Genomic DNA, 19,599 nt, shown 5'->3' with positions numbered 1-19,599 from the left:
CTGCAAGTCCTGGCCCTGCAGAAGTCTATTTCTCTCCGCACAAGGGCTGGAGTTCAGAAGCCACGCTCTCTCCTGCAGCTCACAGGATGCAGAGGGAAGAGCTCAGGGTCTGAAATCAAGGACTTGGGCGGAGGCACCTATGGCTCCCAGCCTTGGGACCTCGGTGCGGAAGTTGTCAGGATTATGAGGGTCATTTAGGTGCAGATGTCTTGTATGCAGCAGGCACACTCAAGTCCCTTCTAACTTTTTAAAAATTACGTTCACACTTCCTCAATTTCTCCTGCCTCTCTAAGAGGAAGGGAACGAACCAACTCAGGGAAGCTGCGACAGAAAAAGGACAGGGAGCCATTGGCATTTACATTCTTATTTGTGGTTTCGGGTTTTTTTGTTTTGTTTTGCTTTTAATTTTTTTTTTCTAGAAAATAAAAGGAACACAACCAAGGGAGTTTATATGACAAACTATCAGTGTCAGGAGGGCAGGGGAAAAGAGAAAGAAAGCCCAGAGGCGTGGGTAGCTAATAAAAAGTGGGTTCCGAACCACAGGGTCATGTCTGGGTCCTCATGAGACGACCGGTCACTTTGGCATGCGTGTTTGGTGCCCGGTCTCCTGGTCCGCCTGCTCAGAACCCCAGGGTCAGAGAGAGCTGGCTGCACCCTAGAAATCTGCCAAACTCAGACTCTACAGCAAGTCAAGACTTAATTTAGCTCCTCGGCTTTGTGCTCAGGTATCACACGGCAGTCTTTCTCGCCTAAGAGAAGAGTCTAGAAGAGTGTGAGAGTCACCATGGGACACACTTTGGCATCGCAGTGAACCCCACGTGGCCGCTCACTCAGGCGCAGACATGGCCTTCACCACCGAAACAGGCGTCTGTCCAGACATCCTCAGGCAGTCTGGCCAAAGAAGGACAAGGGACATGACAGTCCCCGTCTAGCCACAGGTCAACAATGGTGTCCGTGCTCCAGTCTTACTCTGTCTATCGCCTGTGAAGGACACGGGGATCCATCTGCTTTTCGGCTGAACACTGGACACCGATTCCAAAGAAGCTTGGCCATTTGGATCCACACCGTAGGTCTCTCCGGTTTCTCCCACTTTATGCCCCATATCTCAGGGCAGAAAATTCAGCCGATCCAGAGCCACGTGTGGCCAACAGAACGGCCAGAGCGATGGCCGGGCAAGAAAGCGCCGGCAGCACACTGTGAGACCAGAGTACATTCAAGAAGGGTCCCTGTGGACCATACATTCAGCTCACAGTCTAGGGGACACACTGAGCCTGAAGGGCACAGCCAGGGCAGCTCGCCTGACAGGAGGTTCTGACACCTCATGCAGCAGGGCCCCCCTGGTCACAGTTCCTACGTGGAGAGCGGCGGGCTCCCTGGCCTGCTGCAGCCCCTGTTCCTGCACGGAGGCCAGGTTACGCCTCAGTGCCGCGGTCCTGAGGAGCACCACGCTGGCCAGCCAGCCAGGCCGATGTGGCTCTGGGTTCCACAGGAAGGCCGCAGGGAGCCGTGGTCACTGGGAGGAGGGGGCAAGGGAAGAGGGCTGCATTCTGCCAGGAGGGATTCGGGGAGGAACTACCAGGGGCTGGAGGGGTCTGCGGGCCCCAAACATGGCAGGGCCAGAAGGGACGGGATAAATAGCTGAAGGACGACGATGACAGTCTTGTCGCTAGTTTAAAAAGAGAGTATTGGTGTTGTTGCTCAGTTTTGTTTTTCCCTTTTAAAACCACTCACATTTTAAAAGGTGACAGGGCTGGGGAGATTTGGCCCCCTTCACACTGATCCTTTCCGGGGGGCCTCAGGCTCACGCCAGGGCGCCGGCCACCAGGCAGGGACGGGTCAGGGAGAGCACGTGCTCTGCTTCCCAGCAGCCACCCCTTCTCCCTGCAGAACCAGAACACACGTGACAGGCAGTCCAAAGACTAAAGTGCAGAGAATTCCACAGAGCGGGCAGCCCGGTACTGGGCACTCCCAGAAGGGGCAGGGGCAGGGCTCAGCCCAGAGCTACGCTGTGGGGCACATGTGGACAGCTATGAGGCGAGCCCGCAGGGCACGGTCCCCTTTCCCTTGGGCCCCGTGGACGCCTCTTCTAGCGGGGACCGTCCACTGTCAACAGCTCCCCAAGGAAAGTCTCAGTCTCAGAGATAGGGCCCATGAAGGGGGAAAACGTGTACGATCATCCCTGGTTGGTAATGACGAGTGACTGTGGAACGAGAGGGGGGTGGAAAGAAGGGAAACAGTGCCATTATCTAAAACCAGTGAACCCCAGGTTTTGAGAGCGGGGATCCATGAACAAACGCTAAAGGCAGAGTCTCTCCCAGGGAAGGTTGGTGAAGACGGTCAGGATCCTCCCGGTGAGGCCCGCTGGGGAAAGGAGCACCTCTGGGTGTGGAGGGCGCTGCAGAGCGGGGAGGGCTGCCAAGGAGGAGGGCCCACGGCTGGCACTAGGGCGTGTAGGCCGGGGGCGGCTGGAACTGGTTGATGACCTCGTACTCTGCCGGGTAGGGCTCGTTCTCCTCCATCTCCGAGAGCAGCTCCAGTGCCTGCTCCTCTTCCTCCGTGGGGTAGTGGCGCAGGAGGTTGGCTGCTGTGGCCAGGATTGAGGCCCCGCCCGCGCCTGCCACCAGGTAGAAGCTAACAGCAAAGGTGACATAAACCTGGGAGCCGTGGTACTTCTTATGTTGCTGCTGCTGGGCCAGGATGAGTTCGGAAGCCCAGTAAGAAAAACCGATGACGGTGGCACACTGCAGGACTGGGGGACAGAGGGACAGCAGAGAAAGGGGGTTAGCAGGCACCCCGCAGCCGGGATGCTTGAGGAATCAACTGCAGTCTCTCTACCCAAACCCCATTTTCAGAGAACCTGCCTGGCCCCAGACACTGCAAGGGGGAGCTCTTGTGGCTGAGGCGGGAGACAGAGGCCTGACCCCACCCGGGCCAACTAGATTCTCTCTGTCTTAAGAATTTGGAATTGGGGACTTCCCTGGTGGTCCAGAGGTTAAGACTCTGCACTCCCAATGCAGGGGGCCCGGGTTCGATCCCTGGTCAGGGAACTAGATCCCGTGTGCCACAACTAAAGATCCCGCATGCCGCAACTAAAGATTCCACATGCCAGAACTAAAGATCCTGCATGTGGCAATGAAGATCCCACGTGCCACAACTAGGACCCGGTGCAGCCAAATAAATAAATATTAAAAAAAAAAAAAAAAAGAATTTGGAATTGGGATACTAGGGCCGCTAGAAGTCATTGGGTGCTTCGAGAGGAATAGACAAGGTCGTGCAGTCTGGGAGCTGGAGTCGCTGATACCCTAGGTCAAATCAACACAGCGGCCCCATCACGAGGGAGGAGAGAAGCCTCGTATGAGCAGAGAAGCCTGGCCTGCAGGGAAGCGGGAAGGGGGGGGAGAGAGAATCTGAGACCATGTACTCCAGGGAGACGCAGTGAGACACTGTAGTTCCTCCCTTGCTCCTTCCAGGCCCCATGAGCCTGGCTGAGCTTCACATCCTGTTCTTAGAGAGCCATGATGTAAATCCTAACAATATTCCCTCCCTACAGCTCAGCCGAGTGGGTCTGTGGTCCTGGCGGGCATACATGCAAATGACAGAAGCCAGCTGCTCTCACACGCCAGCGCTCTGCGAAAGGCTAGAGCTGAAATGAGCATCGGGAACAGGGTCTGCTCACGACACCCCTTCGCCCCCACCTGCAGCTCCAGACAGGATGCCGCCCCTACCCTGTGGCAGTTCCTCCCCTACTGGGAGTAGCCCGAGCTTACCTGTGAGGATGTGGGCGAAGGCATAGCGACGGGTGATCTTCAGGGCTGGATGCTTGGGCCCGAAGACATCCAGAAGGAAGGCGGAGAGACTACACAGGATGCCCAGGAAGCAGAAGGCGGCGATGACCCGCAGGAGCAGGACTGTCTGGGGATTCATGCAGAAATCTGTAGGGGGAGGAGCAGATCCTCAGGCTCCCGGGCAGCACCCTGGGGCAGGAAGCCCCCCCTCCACCCCAGGCCGGCGAGCCAGGAGAGGACTGGAGGGGGGCGTGGTCTCAGTTCCCACTCCCAGTGGGGCTGCAGAGGGGGTGGAGGAGCCTCCCTATTCGAAGACAGGACCCCTGGGTCACTGCTCCCGTGTGCCTCGAGTCCTTCCTCCCTTTCCAACAAGACTAGTCCAAGTGCAGGGCTCCACTTCAGTGTGCGGTTGACCCTTGAACAGCATGGGTTTGAACGGTGAGGGCCCACTTATGTGTGGACTTCTTTTTCAATAGTAAACACTACGGTACTACACGATCGGGGTTGGTTAAATCTGCAACGTGGAACCACGGCTCCGGAGGGCCAACTATAAATTACACAAATTATACACAGATTTTCAACTGCTGGGAGGGTCAGCATCCCTAACCCCACTGTCGTTCAAGGGTTAACTGTACTTGCCACGCTCTCCTAACCATTTTTAAGGATCCTGACAATTAATCAGACATGTTAACCCATTCTGCTAAAGCATGCTTTGGGCTGGCAGGAAAAGCCAAAGGGACGAAGGCCAGAGGCCCATTCAAGTCCATGCTCTATCCAGTCACTCACTCACAACCCTTTTGTTCAAAAAGAAACTGAAGCAGTTTAGAGAACCTTGTAATGACAAGAGAGGACTAAATAGATGGGGAAAGCTGGTAGACTGGACCTCCACATTTATTTTTGCTCCCTCCCGAACCCTACTAAAACAAAAGAAAAACAATTAAGACATAAACCCACACAAAGAGAAGAAGGGCAAAACAAAATTCTGGAAACTGGGAAGTAACGGGACTCAGAACTAGAACTGACTTGAGAGAATAGATAAACTGAAGTATAAGCCGGAAATGGGAAAAGGTAAGAAGCAGCTAGGTTTACACCACAAAAGCCTGAAAGGCTCAGAAACTGACAGCCCCAAATACCTTCTAAAATGAGGGCAAAGCCATTGGGGGCTGCTCGCTCTACCAGAATGAGGGAATGATCCAAGAAAAAGGAAGATACTAAAACAGGAGACCCAACATTCAAAGAGTAAAGAGCCCCCAGGGTCATAGTGAAAGATACCAGGAGGACAGCTACACACCAGACCCCATCAAGCAACCTACATTTCCCTATAGGACTTTAATACCATTCTTTCCTTTTTTCTTTTTTTTTTTTTTTATTCCATCTAGACCACACACTGTCAGCTCCCTTTGATATCTATGCAAACTGCCACAGTTCTAGAAACACATAGACAGAATAAAGGCTGGTCCAAAAAGATACCATTTTAAGCTTTGATAAAAAGTAGGAAATGGGCCTTAACTTCCTCTATTCAGCCACTGGCAAGTTCTTCTTTTATTTAGGCCATGGGTCACCAAGTGATTTGGGAAAACTTGAAAAGGGCTGGCAAGACTTACACTGTAGGCTCCTTTCCCGAGTTTTTTTTTTTTTTTGGAGGTGGGGAACCACAAGCTTTATTGGCTGAAAGTTCTCCTCAGGAGCCTGGCCTGCTGGGCTTTCCTGAGTTTTGATCTCAGGCTGAGAGGCTGTTGGACGGTGGTTATCACTCTCTCGTGCACAGGAGAATCCCCAGGGTGCTGGTTGAGAGCATGTTCCCAAGCTCCAGAGATTCTGAGCTCTTGGTCTGGAGCAGGGCCTAGGAATCTGGATTTTTACCAGCAGCGCAGGGGGCCTAAGCCTTACACCCCAAGAAACACTGATCCTGGACCTAGAGGGAGATGAACTGATGAAGAAGAGTCCGAAAACCTGGGGAGGGCACCTGAGATCAACAAAGCAGCCTCAAACCAGCCGACGTTGATCGGCGTCGTGGTGTCCTGGGCAGAGGGCGCAGCCTCCCACGGGGAAAAACCAGACCAGGTATGCAGAGGCCCCACGCCTTTGTGACAGCGTGCACTCCCTACCGCCTCGGGCTCAGAATTCACCAGGCAGATGTTGCCTGGGCCCACACATGATTCATACGCCTTGATCTGGCTTCAGAGCTACCTGTCACTCTCTTGTCAGCTAACCATCTGTTTGGGGGCCCAATCATCCAGCCTGAGGGATCGCCTGCTGCTAGCAGGCTTGCCCGTGCGTTAGCTCTGCCAGCAACCAGGTCCAGCCTCCGTTTAATCCGGCCCTGCGGGCCTGAAGGGGTCTAGAAACCCACAGGGCCTCTCTGAAACCAAAGCTCCTGGAGACGGGGGCTGTTTCCTGGCTGCATTCTGAATATTGCTGAAAGCTCTCTGAGACAGTTCTTCTGGGGTCCACGTGGCATGTGGCAGGGATGGGGCAGGACGAAAGTGTTCTTCTAGTGCTTCCAAGAATAACCTGCGAGTGGCAGGGTATAGGGGCTTACATCACACTCCGCTCTGCAGCAGGCCGTGTTCAGATTCCTCCAGCATTACTCAACGTGACCAGGACCTCTGAGTGATGCTTTAATTGTAGTACTTAAAGTCAACTCAGTGTTGTTTACTTTTAATTAATTAATTTATTCATTTATTTAATTTTTGGCTGCATTGGGTCTTCGCTGCTGCATGTGGGTTTTCTCTAGTTGCTGAGAGCGGGGGCTACTCTTTGTTGCGGTGCTTGGGCTTCTCATTGCCGTGGCTTCTCTTGTTGCGGAGCACAGCCTCTAGGTGCGCGGGCCTCAGTAGTTGTGGCACGCGGGCTCAGTATTTGTGGCTCACGGGCTCTAGAGCACAGGCTCAGTAGTTGTGGCACGCGGGCATTAGTTGCTCCATGGCATGTGGGATCTTCCCGGGCCAGGGCTCGAACCCGTGCCCCCTGCGTTGGCAGGCGGATTCATAACCACTGCACCACCAGGGAAGCCCTCAACTCCGTTTTAATTTAGCAACTAGTTTTAACTGAAAAATGTAACACACAGGGCTTCAACGATACTATCTTTGGCTGCATAAGTGAGTATAGGATGTTCATTTGATTATCATCCTTTAAAACGTACATCCGCTGGATACACTTCTACGTGTCTTATGTTTCAGAATACACTTATCTTAGGACTAAGGAGGACTTGCACAGATGTCCAGCTGCCCCTCCCAAGAGACAAACATTGTTGGTAGTTTTCTGTGTGCCCCTCCAGGTATTCCTGCTTGTGCACGCAGATGGGGCAAACGTCATCTTAGTTAAGCCTCACTCCACTCTGGGGGATTCATCACATGGTTCAGATGAGGAATTGGAGGCTCCAGGAGGTTAAGTGACTTCCTGCAGGTCACACGGCACAGAGCTAGACTCCACATCCGGGTCAGGCTCCCTTGCATCGTGAGTTAGCCGTTAGCACCAGAGTTAGCCGTTTGAATTTTTCCTCGCTGGAGCTAATCAATCAAATCCTAAAGAGCTGTATTTGAATGAAAGGTCAAAGGTGGCTATGAATGCTGGCAGAGCCATCGCCAGTGCCAGCAGCTGCTGAGCTCACTAAGGGAACAGCTGGAAGCATGAAATCTCTTCTAGGCAGAAAAGGTTTGGGTCGTTAAGCAAATCTTAAAAGGTTTGAAAGGAGCTCATACTGGGAATTACTGGGCAAAACCTGCTGGGTGTGGTCTAAGCTTCTGCAGTCCTCAGAGTCTGGCTCTGAAAAGCAGGAGTTACTGGACTTGGCACCCAATCCTAGCCCTCCCACAGATTGTATGTCACCTTGAGCAAGTCACTGAATGCCCTTGGCCTCTGCGCTCACCCTGTCGAAGGGAAGCTATAACACCTGCCCCGCCTGCACAGGGGTGCGTGGGGAGGGTCAAAGCACAAAGTGCTGGGGATGAGCCGCCCCACTCCCTCTGCGCTGGGCGGCCACAGCAGTGTCTCTCCTCTGGCGTGCCTTTCCTCCTTACACCGAGACTGCCCCGTCCACACACGTCAGCCAGTGTGGGCCAAAGGAGGAGCCCACTAATGGCAGACTGAGGACCTGTGCCACCAGGGTGACGATGCAGTACAGAGAAGGGGCTTTGGACCCACAATTCAAACAGGTTTTGTTTCTACGTGACGCCTTCTGCCTTTCTCTACTCCAAAGCTCTGAGCAAACCTTCAGGCTCAGCGGGGAAGCCAAGTGGGGACTTTCCTTGGAGTGATGCTAAGAGACACCCCAGGAGCCTGCCCTACATCCCACAGCGGTCTCAGAGTACACAGGGAAGACAGGCAGCGTTATCCCTGACACGCTTAGAAGCCAGCTCAGACTCTCCTGGGGTCGGGATCTCAATGTCCCTTTCTTTCCTCCCTGTCAGACATCAGTATGGCAGGGAGGGCAATTAATATCTGCTCCATTGAGAGGGCTGCCAAAGAGAAGCAAAATCCTCAGATGTTACGTGTGTGTTACTTTATTTGTGGAGAGAAATGGCACATGGAGCAGGGTCCTAATTTTAAACTCAAACCAGTGGTGCAGGGAACTCCCTGGTGGTCCAGTGGTTAGGACTCTGTGCTGCACTGCTGGGGGCCCAGGTTTGATCCCTGGTCGGGGAACTAGGATCCCACAAGCCGTGTGGCACAAACAAATAAACAAACAAAAATTGTTTAAAAAAAACAAAACAGTGGTGCACCCACTACACTCCAGTAAGACAGAATACATCCTACCCTCCAGTTGTGCTGTGCGGCCTGTTTATTTTGGTAACTATTGCTTGACTGTTCCCTCCAGTCACTGGGGAAGAGGGCAGCTGCTGTGTAACAGGATCCCAAGGAGCTGACTTTGCCCAAGGTCATTGGTAAGTCACTGGGCTGGATTTGTTTTGAAGGCCCTGGCTCTTCCTGTCTACCTGCCCATGGCTCTCACCCCTCCTGACCCAAAGAGGCTGCAGGCAGGACGCTTCAAGTGGCTTCTGGCCAGTTCCCTTCTGTCCCGTCTCCTATTTCCCCCCTCACTGGAGTCCCTGAGTCAGAGGCACGTCCCCGGGGGCCCCAGTCCTTCCAGCACCCACCTGCGCAGCCACTCCCCGGTGTGACTTTTTTTTCCAACCGAGGCTTCTGACACAAGACTCGAAGAGGGCCCTCCAGTGCCTGGCTGGGTCATCCCACAGATACCAATGGTTCTAGCCCAGCTGCCTCTGAGGACAGGCCCCACGGGATCGGGAAATGCCAGCTGCGTCGGTCACCACCCCTCAGACACTCCGGCCCTTCCTGGAAGGCCCTTGATCTTCCTGTGGCTTGCTGTCAACCGTGATTCCCCCGACTTCACATCCTAAACTCCCTCATTCTCCAGAGATGCTTCCTGAGGCTGTGGTCCCTGCTGCCCTTTGCTGGGCACGCTTGAGAGGCAGAGAGGGACTGGGGCTCAGAAGGAGTGATTCTCTGGGCTCCCCTGCTGGGGGCCACTATCGGTCTGGGCACATCTCTGCCCGCACCCCGGGCCCAGACTGAAGAAGAGCTTTGTGAGGAGCAGGGGAGTGGCAGAATTCTGGTGGACCTTTTAAGCCAACGGCATTTGTTAAAGCCTTCAAGGGCTCTGGGAATGACAGCGGGAGGATGAGTGGCTTTGCCTCAGCTCACCAACGTAAGGTGATGAGGAATAAAAAGGCGCAGCTTTGCCTAGGCTTGTGATGAAAACTCAACTAGAATGGGGAAATAAGAGGCCTGGGACAGCTCTGATGGAAGGAGAAAGAAGCTCAGTGTGCGCTAAGGTACAGTGGTGAGAGTGGAGTCCACACCACTCAGATCAGCTGTGTGTCCCTGAGCAAGTGACCTGACCTCCCTGAGCCTGAGACGTGTGTGTGTGTGTGTGTGTGTGTGTGTGTGTGTGTGTGTGTGTGTGTTGGGGCAGGGGGTGGGGTGATGACAGTCCCTACCAAATAAAGATGTTGTTTAGGAGACGCTACAGCCAGGCGTGAAGTGGGTTTAGCACAATGCCTGGCACTCAGGCAGGGGGCCAAGAAATGGGAAGACACCGTCCCAAAGCCTGCTGGCCCTGGCCGCTCCCTGTCGCCTGCAGAGACCTGACAGAGTCTGTTCTCCCTCTGGAAGCATCTACAGGCACCAGATCTGTACCCCATAGCTCTGCTCCCTCCTGAGATGGGGAATATCCCAGGCTTCCATGCTAGGATATCTGCCAGGCCCTGAGGCTGAGCACAATCCCACAGAATAGCGTACATCTGAAGGCCCACTGGGCACCAAAAACCCAACTGGTACAAAGAAGAAGAAGAGAAACAGGGACCTTTGGATTCCTCGCCTTCTTCTGTGGTAGCTCATGAGGTAGCACTGTCAACTCCTTTATTAATGGACACCAAGCGTTCCCAGCTTGTAATGGCCAAGAAGATGGCCAAGGAAAACCAGGCCGAAACTATTCATGGGTTAAGATCCCTAAACACACGAGCAGGCATAATGTAAAGGTGAAGGCGACGTGCTTTAGAAAAGACAAAACCTGGCTTGGATAATTTCTCAGAAGAGGTAAATATATGTGTAAACAAAGGAGAACTGCACCAAGAATTTATTCTTACTTTTGACATGGCTTTGACAAGGAATCACGCCAGAGTGGGCTGAACGATCGTGAGATCATTCCTTATGACGGCTGAAGTAAAGCAAAGGTTAAAAAACATAAACGAGACAGCGTCACTTTAAACTGGAGTCAACGGTGAGGTACACTCAGCTATGCCACTCCCAGCTGTGTGGCCCTGGAGCGATCACTTCACCTCTCTGAGACACCAGTTTCCTGGACCTTTGGAATGAGGACACGGGATCAGACGGCCCCTCCCCTCATGGCATGAATTTTAAGAGCCTCCCTAGGAATGAAATGAAATGGAGAAGCATCATGAACTCTCTCCCAGTTTGGAAATGACACCAAGCCCTTGAAACACTGACCATCAGGGGATCGATCAACTGCCACGGTCTGGGTGAAGCGGTGGAAAGGTGGCAGCTGTTCCTCAAAAAAAGGCAAGTGCAGGGGAACGCGCTAAGGGAAAAACCATTCAACTCAAGCTTGATGGGCTTTCTGTCATCAGCTACACGCCACAGAAAAAGCTGCACGTCACACGGCCTCCATCGTGTGGATAACTTTGCTCGTAATGAGCCAACGCAGAGAAAGCTATCATCAAGGTGAAATCTAGAAACAAACCAGAAGCCCCCAACCTGTTCTCCACAAAATCATCCTAAAGCTTCAAAGACTCAAGAGAAATGCAAAACAGCAAAAGAACTCTCAGCGAAAGACAAGATTAGGCCACAAGGATACGGCTTTTCAGCCACAACCTGCATAAGTGGTATATATGATCCAAGTTCTCCAAAGGAAAACTTGACCTTTTCACCAAATCCCGGAGCCTGAATCCGTAAAAAGGCAACGTGAAGATATCTAACAGGACGGGCTTCTGATACATGGGGCAGTAAACATCTGGAATGAATTACAGCCAGGGAGTGGCACAGGGAGAAAGCATTCAAGAATGGTTCAAAAGGCCTTGCGGGTAATGAACTCCGCTGTTACTAAGGGCTGTTTGGAATCCACTGACCATTTTCCCTGTAAAAGCCAGGCAGTGCCATCCTGACCCCCACACCACACAGCCTTTACCCTTCATTACTACAGACAGGGTGGGCAGGATGAGCTACAGGCCTCCCCTGGGTCCAGTAAAGACCATGGTCCCTTTCCCCTTTCCTCTGCCTCCCTGGCTGAGAAGCAGGATGACGAACAAAGCAAACTTACCTCATTCGGGCACACTTGTGAGGGTTCCAAGAGCCAAATTCCTATTGTTTTACTGAGGGTGGCAATGGAACTGACTTCTGGTTATTGAAAATACCATAGACTCCCTTTGTCTCTAACAACAATCAAATTACTGTACAACTCAAAAACATCTTTTAAACTCTAGCCATATTTAAAAGTTCCTTTTTCTCCATCAATCAGGCTGTCCCAAAGAAACCTTCCTGTATCCCAGAGGCTCCTCAGAAGGAGACAGCTGATTGTGATGCCTAGCACCCTTATCTTCTCTCCATATACGGCGCCCTTCGCCCGGCAGAAGCCTAAAATAGCAGTCCAGATTAGCATGGCGTTGAGGAGTGGGTGCTTGGCTGAATAACATCAGAATTAATGAGGGGCTGGACCCCAAACAGAGCCACCTGGTGGGCATGAACACCAGGCAGGAATGGGGCTGTTTGCTTCAACCAAGTGCCTGCCCCAGGCTATCTCAGCTCCAGCCGGCACCCTACCGAGGAGGCCCTGTCGTCCAGAAAGAAGAGGGCCGGCGCGCAGCGCCCTCACCTTTCAGCAGGTCCGGGTGCACGGAGCCCAGCACGTCGGAGACCCCCAGCTCCTGGCGGGAACAGGTGCCACCGTGGATATGCAGCCAGGCAGGCTCGGCGAGGGCAGTGCACAGCGCGGTGATGGACAGGGCACCCGGCAGGGCCGAGGCCAGGCTACGCTCCGGCTGCTTGGGCAGAGCGCTGCCTCCCGGGTTCCTCCGCCGGCGCCCGCCAGGCAGCCCTGCGCCTCCGGGGGCGTACATGCCCGGGGCCGCCCGCCGTCGCTCCGCGGTCGCTGCTGGTCGCCGCCGACCTCCGCCGAGCGCACAGAGCCTGCCTGTCCGGGGGGAGGAGAGCAACGCGCTGGGTTCGCAGAGGTGAGGCTGGCGCAAGGCTGTCAGGGCCGACACCGGAGGATGGGGGTGGGACCGAGGGCAGAGCAGAGACAGGAGAGCTGCAGAGGTTCGGGGGGCGGGGACAGGGTCCCTGGAGTGGGGCTGCGGAGGTGCAGGATGATGACCCGGAGAGGGCTGGGGGCCCGCTGGATCTTGGCAGAGCAGAGTGGGGAGAGGGGCTGGGGCGGAGTTATCTGTTAGTGGTGGAAGAGAGACCCGGCCTAGGAGTCTTGGCCAGAGGGTGCCGAGGGGCGGAGGACCAGGCTGGGCCGCAGGGATCTGGGACCCAGGATCTGGGAACAGCGATCTGGGGTGCGACCTGTGTCCAGAGAGGACCCACCCCTCACCGACTCCTGATCCTCACCGGTCAGCAGGCCTCAGTGCCGGGATGGCGTCGCTCCGTCCCGTCACGGGCTCCTCAGCTGCCACGGTCCGAGCGATCCCAGGCCACAAACCCGCAACGCCCGAACCAACCCGGGCCCGATCCACTTCCGGCTTCCTCCACCTCTGCCCCCGCCTCCTCCGGCTCCCCGCCCCGTCCCCCGCGCGCGACACAGCCCGGGCGCGCCGCCGGCTCCCTGCGCAAGGCCTCACGGGACTTGTAGTTTCAGGCAGTCCCGCGATGCTTTCCGATGGGGGTGGGGGGCTGTGGGGGAGGGGGGAGTGAAAGGCCGACTACAACTCCCAGAGGGCAGCACGGCAGAAGCCGCGGGTGCTTTAGTTCCAAGGAGGACCCCGGCCCTCAGGAGGAAGAGGATTTGCCTGGTGGGAGCCGCAGTCGGCGCGGCTAGCTCTGCTCACCTCTGCCTCCTCCTGAGCCGGGCAGCCATGAAGGACTCGCTGGTGCTGCTTGGCCGTATCCTGGCGCACCCGGACTCCCGCTGCTGGTTCCTGGCCTGGAACCCCGCGGGAACCTTGCTGGCCTCGTGCGGGGGCGACCGGAGTGTCCGCATCTGGGGCAGGGAGGGTAAGGCCCGGCTGCGCTACCGCTGCCGCCGAGGGGTCTACGTGCGCTTGGTGTGGGTGCCAGGCTCGGGGAGTGCGCAGCCTGCGGGGCAGGCATACCCTGGACGGGGGTCGCAGGCCAAGGGAGAGGGTGGAGGGGCCTCCTTAGCCACTCTGAGAAAGGTTTTTCTGGCAAAGGAGTCGACAAATACTAGAAGCTAAAATGTCAATAGGCTGAAACTGTTGAGGGAATTGTGATAGTTGTTGAGGTAGGAAAATGCAGAGAGAAGAAGGAAAGTAGCCTGCAGAGTAATTTGCTATAGATGATGAAGTTTAAATTTTATCCCAAGGGCGTTTGGGTGCTATTGACAGTTTTAAATTGGGAGGGTGACTCCTTCGATTTGAGTTAGGAGGATACCTCCAGAGGAAGTGGAGTCAATTAATATACTGACTTTCTGAAAGCATGTTATTAAACACACCCACTGAGCTTTGCCCCCCAGCTTGGCTCCAATACTGGTCCCCATTACCCAATGGCATTGATATGCTTCAGCACTTTCTCGTGCACCCAGCTCCAGAGCCTGGCCTGTCCTCTGCTTTTAGGTGACAGCTGGATCTGCAAATCTGTCCTTTGTGAAGGCCACCAGCGCACCGTGCGGAAGGTGGCCTGGTCTCCCTGTGGGAATTACCTGGCCTCTGCCAGCTTTGATGCTACCACTTGCATTTGGAAGAAGAAGAATGATGACTTTGAGGTAACCGGGCTGGATGGGACCAGGATTGTTGCCTGTTCCCCACTCCCCCAGCCAGGGCTGGTTGAGGAACATGAGCCAGCCAGGGCCAGTGGGGCTGTGCCCATGAGAAGGACCGCAGGGGTCTTAGCTGCTGCTGATTCTTGTCCCTCTTCCCGGTTCACAGTGTGTAACCACTCTGGAGGGCCATGAAAATGAGGTCAAGTCAGTAGCCTGGGCCCCATCTGGCAACCTGCTTGCCACCTGCAGCCGAGATAAGAGTGTGTGGGTCTGGGAAGGTGAGTCCAGGTCCCTCCAGATGCAGTTGGGAACCTGCCACCAGATCTCCCCCTGTGTCCCTGACAGGGTCGGTCAGCTCAAGGGCTCCTTTCTTTTCTCTTGCACAGTTGATGAAGAAGACGAGTATGAATGTGTTAGTGTCCTCAACTCTCACACACAGGATGTCAAGCATGTGGTTTGGCACCCGAGCCAGGAGGTAAGAGTCAGATATCTTGGTGGGAAGGAATTCTGATGTGGAGGGTTGTATCCAGCCTTCTTCTGGTCTTCTGCCTCAACCTGGCTTTTCCAGGGATCTCGATCTGTGACCCAGACACATCAATCCCTTTATAAAAGCAGATCCCTGGGACTCTCCTGTCCTGGGAGGGAGAAATGTTGGAACCACAGACACTTCTTGGGCCCTACAGACATGTGCTGTGTTTTCCCTGGCCTCTCCCACAGCTTTTAGCCTCTGCCAGCTATGACGACACAGTGAAGCTCTACCGGGAGGAAGAGGATGACTGGGTATGCTGTGCCACCCTCGAAGGCCACGAATCCACCGTGTGGAGCTTGGCCTTTGACCCCAGTGGCCAGCGCCTGGCCTCTTGCAGTGATGACCGTACCGTGCGCATCTGGCACCAGTATTTACCGGGCAATGAGCAAGGTGAGGGCCCAGCCTGGGAGCTAAGGAAGACCCATCTCTCACGAGGCTTAGTCTACTGAGGGGCTGAGACACATAGATGAGTCCCAGGAAACTGGGGTAGAAAGGCAGGTGTGCCACCAGAGGCCTCCAGGTATCGTGCCGAAAGAGTCGGGAGCGTCTGAGGAGGGGGGGCCATTTCATCTGGACTTGAAAGAGTGTGCAGGATTTTAACACGAGAAGAGAATTCTAGGTGCAGACGACACGAGCAAAGGCATTGAAGGTAAAGACAGCCTAGACTCATGCCAGGAACAGTGACTCGTGTCGATGGAGCATAAGCATAAAGGGTTTGGAGAGAAACGAGGTGGGTTGGGCTGGCTGGTGGGCGGCCTTGAAAGGCAGGCTAACCCATCAGACGTAGTCGGCAGCAAAAGGGTTTTGAGGAACAGGACATATGCTTCTCAGAATTCTGCTGTAAAAATGCCAGTCTGGCTGCAGTGTGTAAGGCAGATCAGTGAGGACAGAGACAGAGCAATGAAGATGAGGCCTCATGACCGAGGGTGGGCTGGGGCGCAGCAAATTAGGGTCTCCTCTGGGGCGGGTTAGATACTCTCCTGAGATGCCCAGGACACGGACATGCCTGAGGCTCAAGAGAAGTCTGTCATGCAGGGGTGGCGTGCAGCGGCTCTGACCCTAGCTGGAAATGTATCTGCACCTTGTCAGGCTTCCACTCCAGGACCATTTACGATGTCGCTTGGTAAGACCTCCCCACCGCCTCCACCCTGCCACCCCAACCATTGGAGAGATTTTAGAGAAGTCAAAAGCCTGTGCTGCTCCCTTTCACCTTTGGGAATACATGGGGATAGAGAGCAGCCACCCTCAGGTCTTCAGATCAGGCCAGACTGTCTCCATGCTGGCTCAGAGCTGGCCGGTCTGGGGTACGCAGGAGCGGGGACAGGCTTAGACCCAGGCCTGCACCTGTGTTAAGATTCCAGGCTATGAAGGCAGCTCCAGCCTTTGGGGGTCACACAGCATCATACCATCCAGAAATATTTATTCTTGAAACTGTGGATTCATGGCTGGAGAATCCAGCCATGAATCCACAGGGCCGTTTCTACCCTTATGGGGTCTAGAAAAACGACACCATTCATACAGGAGAGTCGATCAGAGGGCAGTTCTGGCCCTGAAAATCTATCCCTTGGAAATAATCCTAAATAATGGAAAAACCTGATGTGCATCTAAGTTTTATTTATATTGGCAAACATTTGGGAATAGCAAATATGGACTCAAGAAAAAGTATGGTAGAATTCAGTGGCCTATCGTATCACTTTTTAAAAAATGGTCAAAGAATACTTTATGACAGGGAAACTGCTTATTCCAAGTGAGAAAAGTGCAATTCAGAGTTACATGTAGTTTTTTAGGTTAATTGTATTGGAGGAAAACCTAGATGGCAGCCCTTGAAGCTTGGGGTGATGTTTGTGGCTACATATTTGTTAGGGAGGCTCTTCGATAAGACACTTATAGCTGAGGCCTGAAGTTTGGGACGGGAGCAGGCCAGGGGGACTATAGAACCAATCCCTCCTACCTGATTTGCCAGGTTGGGGAGGGAGGAGCCACCTGCATACTCACTGATGCACATGTTCACCCCAGGTGTCAGCTGACAGGGGCCCTGGCTACCGCCTGTGGGGATGATGCCATCCGAGTATTTGAGGAGGATCCCGGCTCAGATCTGCAGCAGCCCACCTTCTCCGTGACGGCCCACGTGCCTCAGGCCCATTCCCAGGATGTCAACTGTGTGGCCTGGAATCCCAAGGAGCGGGGGCTCCTGGCCTCCTGCAGTGACGATGGAGAGTTGGCCTTCTGGAAATATCAGCCGTCTGAAGGCCTCTGAGCCACCTTGACTTTGGACAGAATCATGGTTCCCCAGAAAATGTCATAAGACTTCCCCAGCCCCTGAGAGGACCCAGAGGAGCATCCCTGACCTTCCTTTAACTTGGTCCTCCTCCATGCAGACTTGGGTAGAAGTGCAGGCCACAGAACCACTCACTCCTTCCCGTCCTTTGACACGGAGTCCTTGGTAAAGAGCTACAGAACATCAGTCTGTTGTACTTAAGCCAGATTTTGCTTGCTTTAGGGCCCAGTGTTAAATTTGGGGGTGGTGGTGAGTATACTATTTATAATCATCATATCTGTATGTAGGAGGGCTATATCTCAGCCCTTTCTGAAACTGGAAGCTTTATAGAAATAATCCATCTGAGTCCCAAGTCCTGTTTTGTAAGGACATTCACAATCTAAAAGAATTCCATGGTGAGTCCTTTTCTGAAGTAGGTCCTGCCTTCTCGATTTCTGGGCAAACCCTTGCATTTAAGACATTCAGTCAATACTGAAGGAAATTTTTTTTTTTTTTTTTTTTGGCTGTGTTGGGTCTTCGTTGCTGCGGGTGGGCTTTCTCTAGTTGCGGCGAGCGGGGGGCTACTCTTTGTTGCGGTGAGCAGATTTCTCATTGCGGTGGCTTCTCTTGTTGGGGAGCACGGGTTCTAGGCGCACGGGCTTCAGTTGTGGCACGCGGGCTCAGTAGTTGTGGCTCACGGGCTTAGTTGCTCCATGGCATGTGGGATCTTCCCGGACCAGGGCTCGAACCCGTGTCCGCTGCATTGGCTGGCGGATTCTTAATCACTGCACCACCAGGGAAGGCCTGAAGGAAATTTTTTGATGTAGGTTGGTTTAGAGTGAGAAAGACCTCTGCTTTCCCTTCAAAACCCTTAACGTTAACCTTCTGTGCTATGTGCTGTGATGACAGCCGGGAAGTGCTGAGAAATAAATGGGGAGGACATGACCCCTAGAAGGGAGAGTTATTGGTGGCCACAGGGCATGCATTCTCAGTGGGGATGAAAATTGGGTCTTGGGTGAGGGGCAAAAAAAAATCTTAGAGACAGTAATTTGTGGCCCTCAAAAGGACCACAGTACGTAAATATGCTGTGGTCTGTCATATTAGATTTTCATAGTGGGGGTGAGTAGTAAAAAGATGCCGATTAAGGCCCCTTAAGGCAATGATGATGAAAAAATGGTAGAGAAACACTGGCACAGGTAGTCAGCGCTTCAGTCTCACGTTATCCTGACAGGCACTTCCGAGTGCGTTTTGACTTGAGGCCTGTCTTCAAGCGCACAGCCTTCACTTGATTTTTTACACCACAGAAATCATGACCTTAGATTTTGAAGACAGCTGGGGCAGTACCTAGAGCAGTGGTTCTCAAGAGGTGGTCTGCCGGTCACTGGGAATTCCTAGAGTTTTTCAGCAATTGGTGCCTGGGCAGGAAGCAAGGCAATGGCACCAAAAACTACAGTCGTGTCTCCATGCCTTGGTCTCACAGTGAAAAAATTGCCAACTTCCCTGAGAAGTGTCCTCAACAGAACTAATAAGAGATAAATTGTATTAAATCTGGACCCTTGAGCATACAGCTCATGTTCTGCAATGACGGGAAGCACACACGAGCACTCCTGCTGCGCACTGAGGTGTGGCTGTCTTGAGGAAAAGCAGTTGTGCAACACAACTGTGTTGTTCATGGCATAACCATTTCTACTTGAAAGAACGAGCAAATTATGGTATTTAGACTTGGCTGTTTGGGAGACATTTTCCGGAAAACGAACGGAATGAGCCTTTCACTTCAAGGGAAACTGATAGTGTTGCCAATGATAAAAGCTTTCAAGCAAAAATTAGAATCTTTGAAAACTTGCATTGCCGCCATGAGCTTGACATGTTCTCAATGCTTAGACTTTTCTGAGGGGACTGGTGGTGATAAGAACAAACGTGATCTGTATGATGAAATGTATTGACATTTGGAAGATTTGCATAATTCAGTGAATGAGCATTTTCCAAATGCCTAATGCATGATGTTATAAAATCAGTCATGGGTAAGACTCATTAAAAGTGTAAGGCCAGTGGGTTTTAATGTAAGAGTATAAAAAGCTCATTGATAAGGTTTCAGATCCACATTGCCTTTAAGAAACTGCCACCTGTGGAGTGGTGACGTAGCATCACATAGACTCAATTACCTGAGAAGCCTATTTAAAAACTCCTTTTTCCAACTTCGTATCTGTGTGAATTCAGCTGTACGTCAGCACAACACACAACAGGTTGTGGAAGCAGCTATGAGAATCCAACTGTCTTCTATAAAGCCAGACATGAAAGAGATCTGCAAAAATGTAAAATGCCACTCTTCTCCCTGGATTTGTTTTGGAAGTTGTTTTTCATAAAAAGTTAACATAAGTTACTGTTGTTTTAAAATGCATTTACTATAGTAAATAAACATCAATGGCTATAACCCAGATAATATATAAAGGCTGTTTGGGGCTCTTAATTTTTTGTAGTGTAAAGGGGTCCTAAGACTAAATTTGAAAACTGCTAACCTAGGGAAATTACCCTTCAGAAGCATTTTCTAATTTTATGCACACTTATTCCTAAAAAAGCCAGAAGGCAAGAATTTGAGAAAAACATTTGT

The 19,599-nt window shown here is 52.9% G+C and overlaps 2 protein-coding genes across 5 annotated transcripts; one reads left to right on the top strand and one right to left on the bottom strand.

Annotated features, from left to right (window-relative positions):
* Positions 1–348: 348 nt before the first annotated feature.
* TMEM127 (transmembrane protein 127) lies at positions 349–13,036 on the bottom strand. Of its 4 annotated transcripts, XR_004475678.2 has the most exons (5): positions 12,879–13,036; positions 12,139–12,456; positions 3,768–3,932; positions 1,732–2,749; positions 349–1,194 (listed from the first exon to the last, which is right to left on the bottom strand). XR_004475678.2 is itself a non-coding variant. In XM_004277789.4 (4 exons), the coding sequence occupies exons 2-4, from the start codon at positions 12,380–12,382 to the stop codon at positions 2,442–2,444; spliced, it is 717 nt and encodes a 238-aa protein (XP_004277837.1). In that variant the 5' UTR covers positions 12,383–12,456; positions 12,879–13,036; the 3' UTR covers positions 349–2,441. The 4 variants fall into 4 exon arrangements, 3 of the variants coding, with proteins under 3 accessions (XP_004277837.1, XP_049552257.1, XP_049552258.1); XM_004277789.4 differs by having other exon boundaries at positions 349–2,749; XM_049696300.1 differs by having other exon boundaries at positions 349–2,749; positions 12,139–12,513; positions 12,879–13,023.
* A 153-nt stretch (positions 13,037–13,189) lies between these two features.
* Positions 13,190–19,439, top strand: CIAO1 (cytosolic iron-sulfur assembly component 1). The gene is made up of 7 exons (XM_004277788.4): positions 13,190–13,481; positions 14,060–14,208; positions 14,372–14,483; positions 14,592–14,680; positions 14,923–15,124; positions 15,770–15,857; positions 16,751–19,439. The coding sequence occupies exons 1-7, from the start codon at positions 13,343–13,345 to the stop codon at positions 16,989–16,991; spliced, it is 1,020 nt and encodes a 339-aa protein (XP_004277836.1). The 5' UTR covers positions 13,190–13,342; the 3' UTR covers positions 16,992–19,439.
* Positions 19,440–19,599: the final 160 nt, after the last annotated feature.

Source organism: Orcinus orca, chromosome 13 (assembly GCF_937001465.1).
Source record: "Orcinus orca chromosome 13, mOrcOrc1.1, whole genome shotgun sequence".
NCBI classification, from domain to species: Eukaryota; Metazoa; Chordata; class Mammalia; order Artiodactyla; family Delphinidae; genus Orcinus; species Orcinus orca.
The sequence above is the reverse complement of the archived record's forward strand: the minus strand, read 5'-3'. Positions and strand labels throughout refer to the sequence as shown.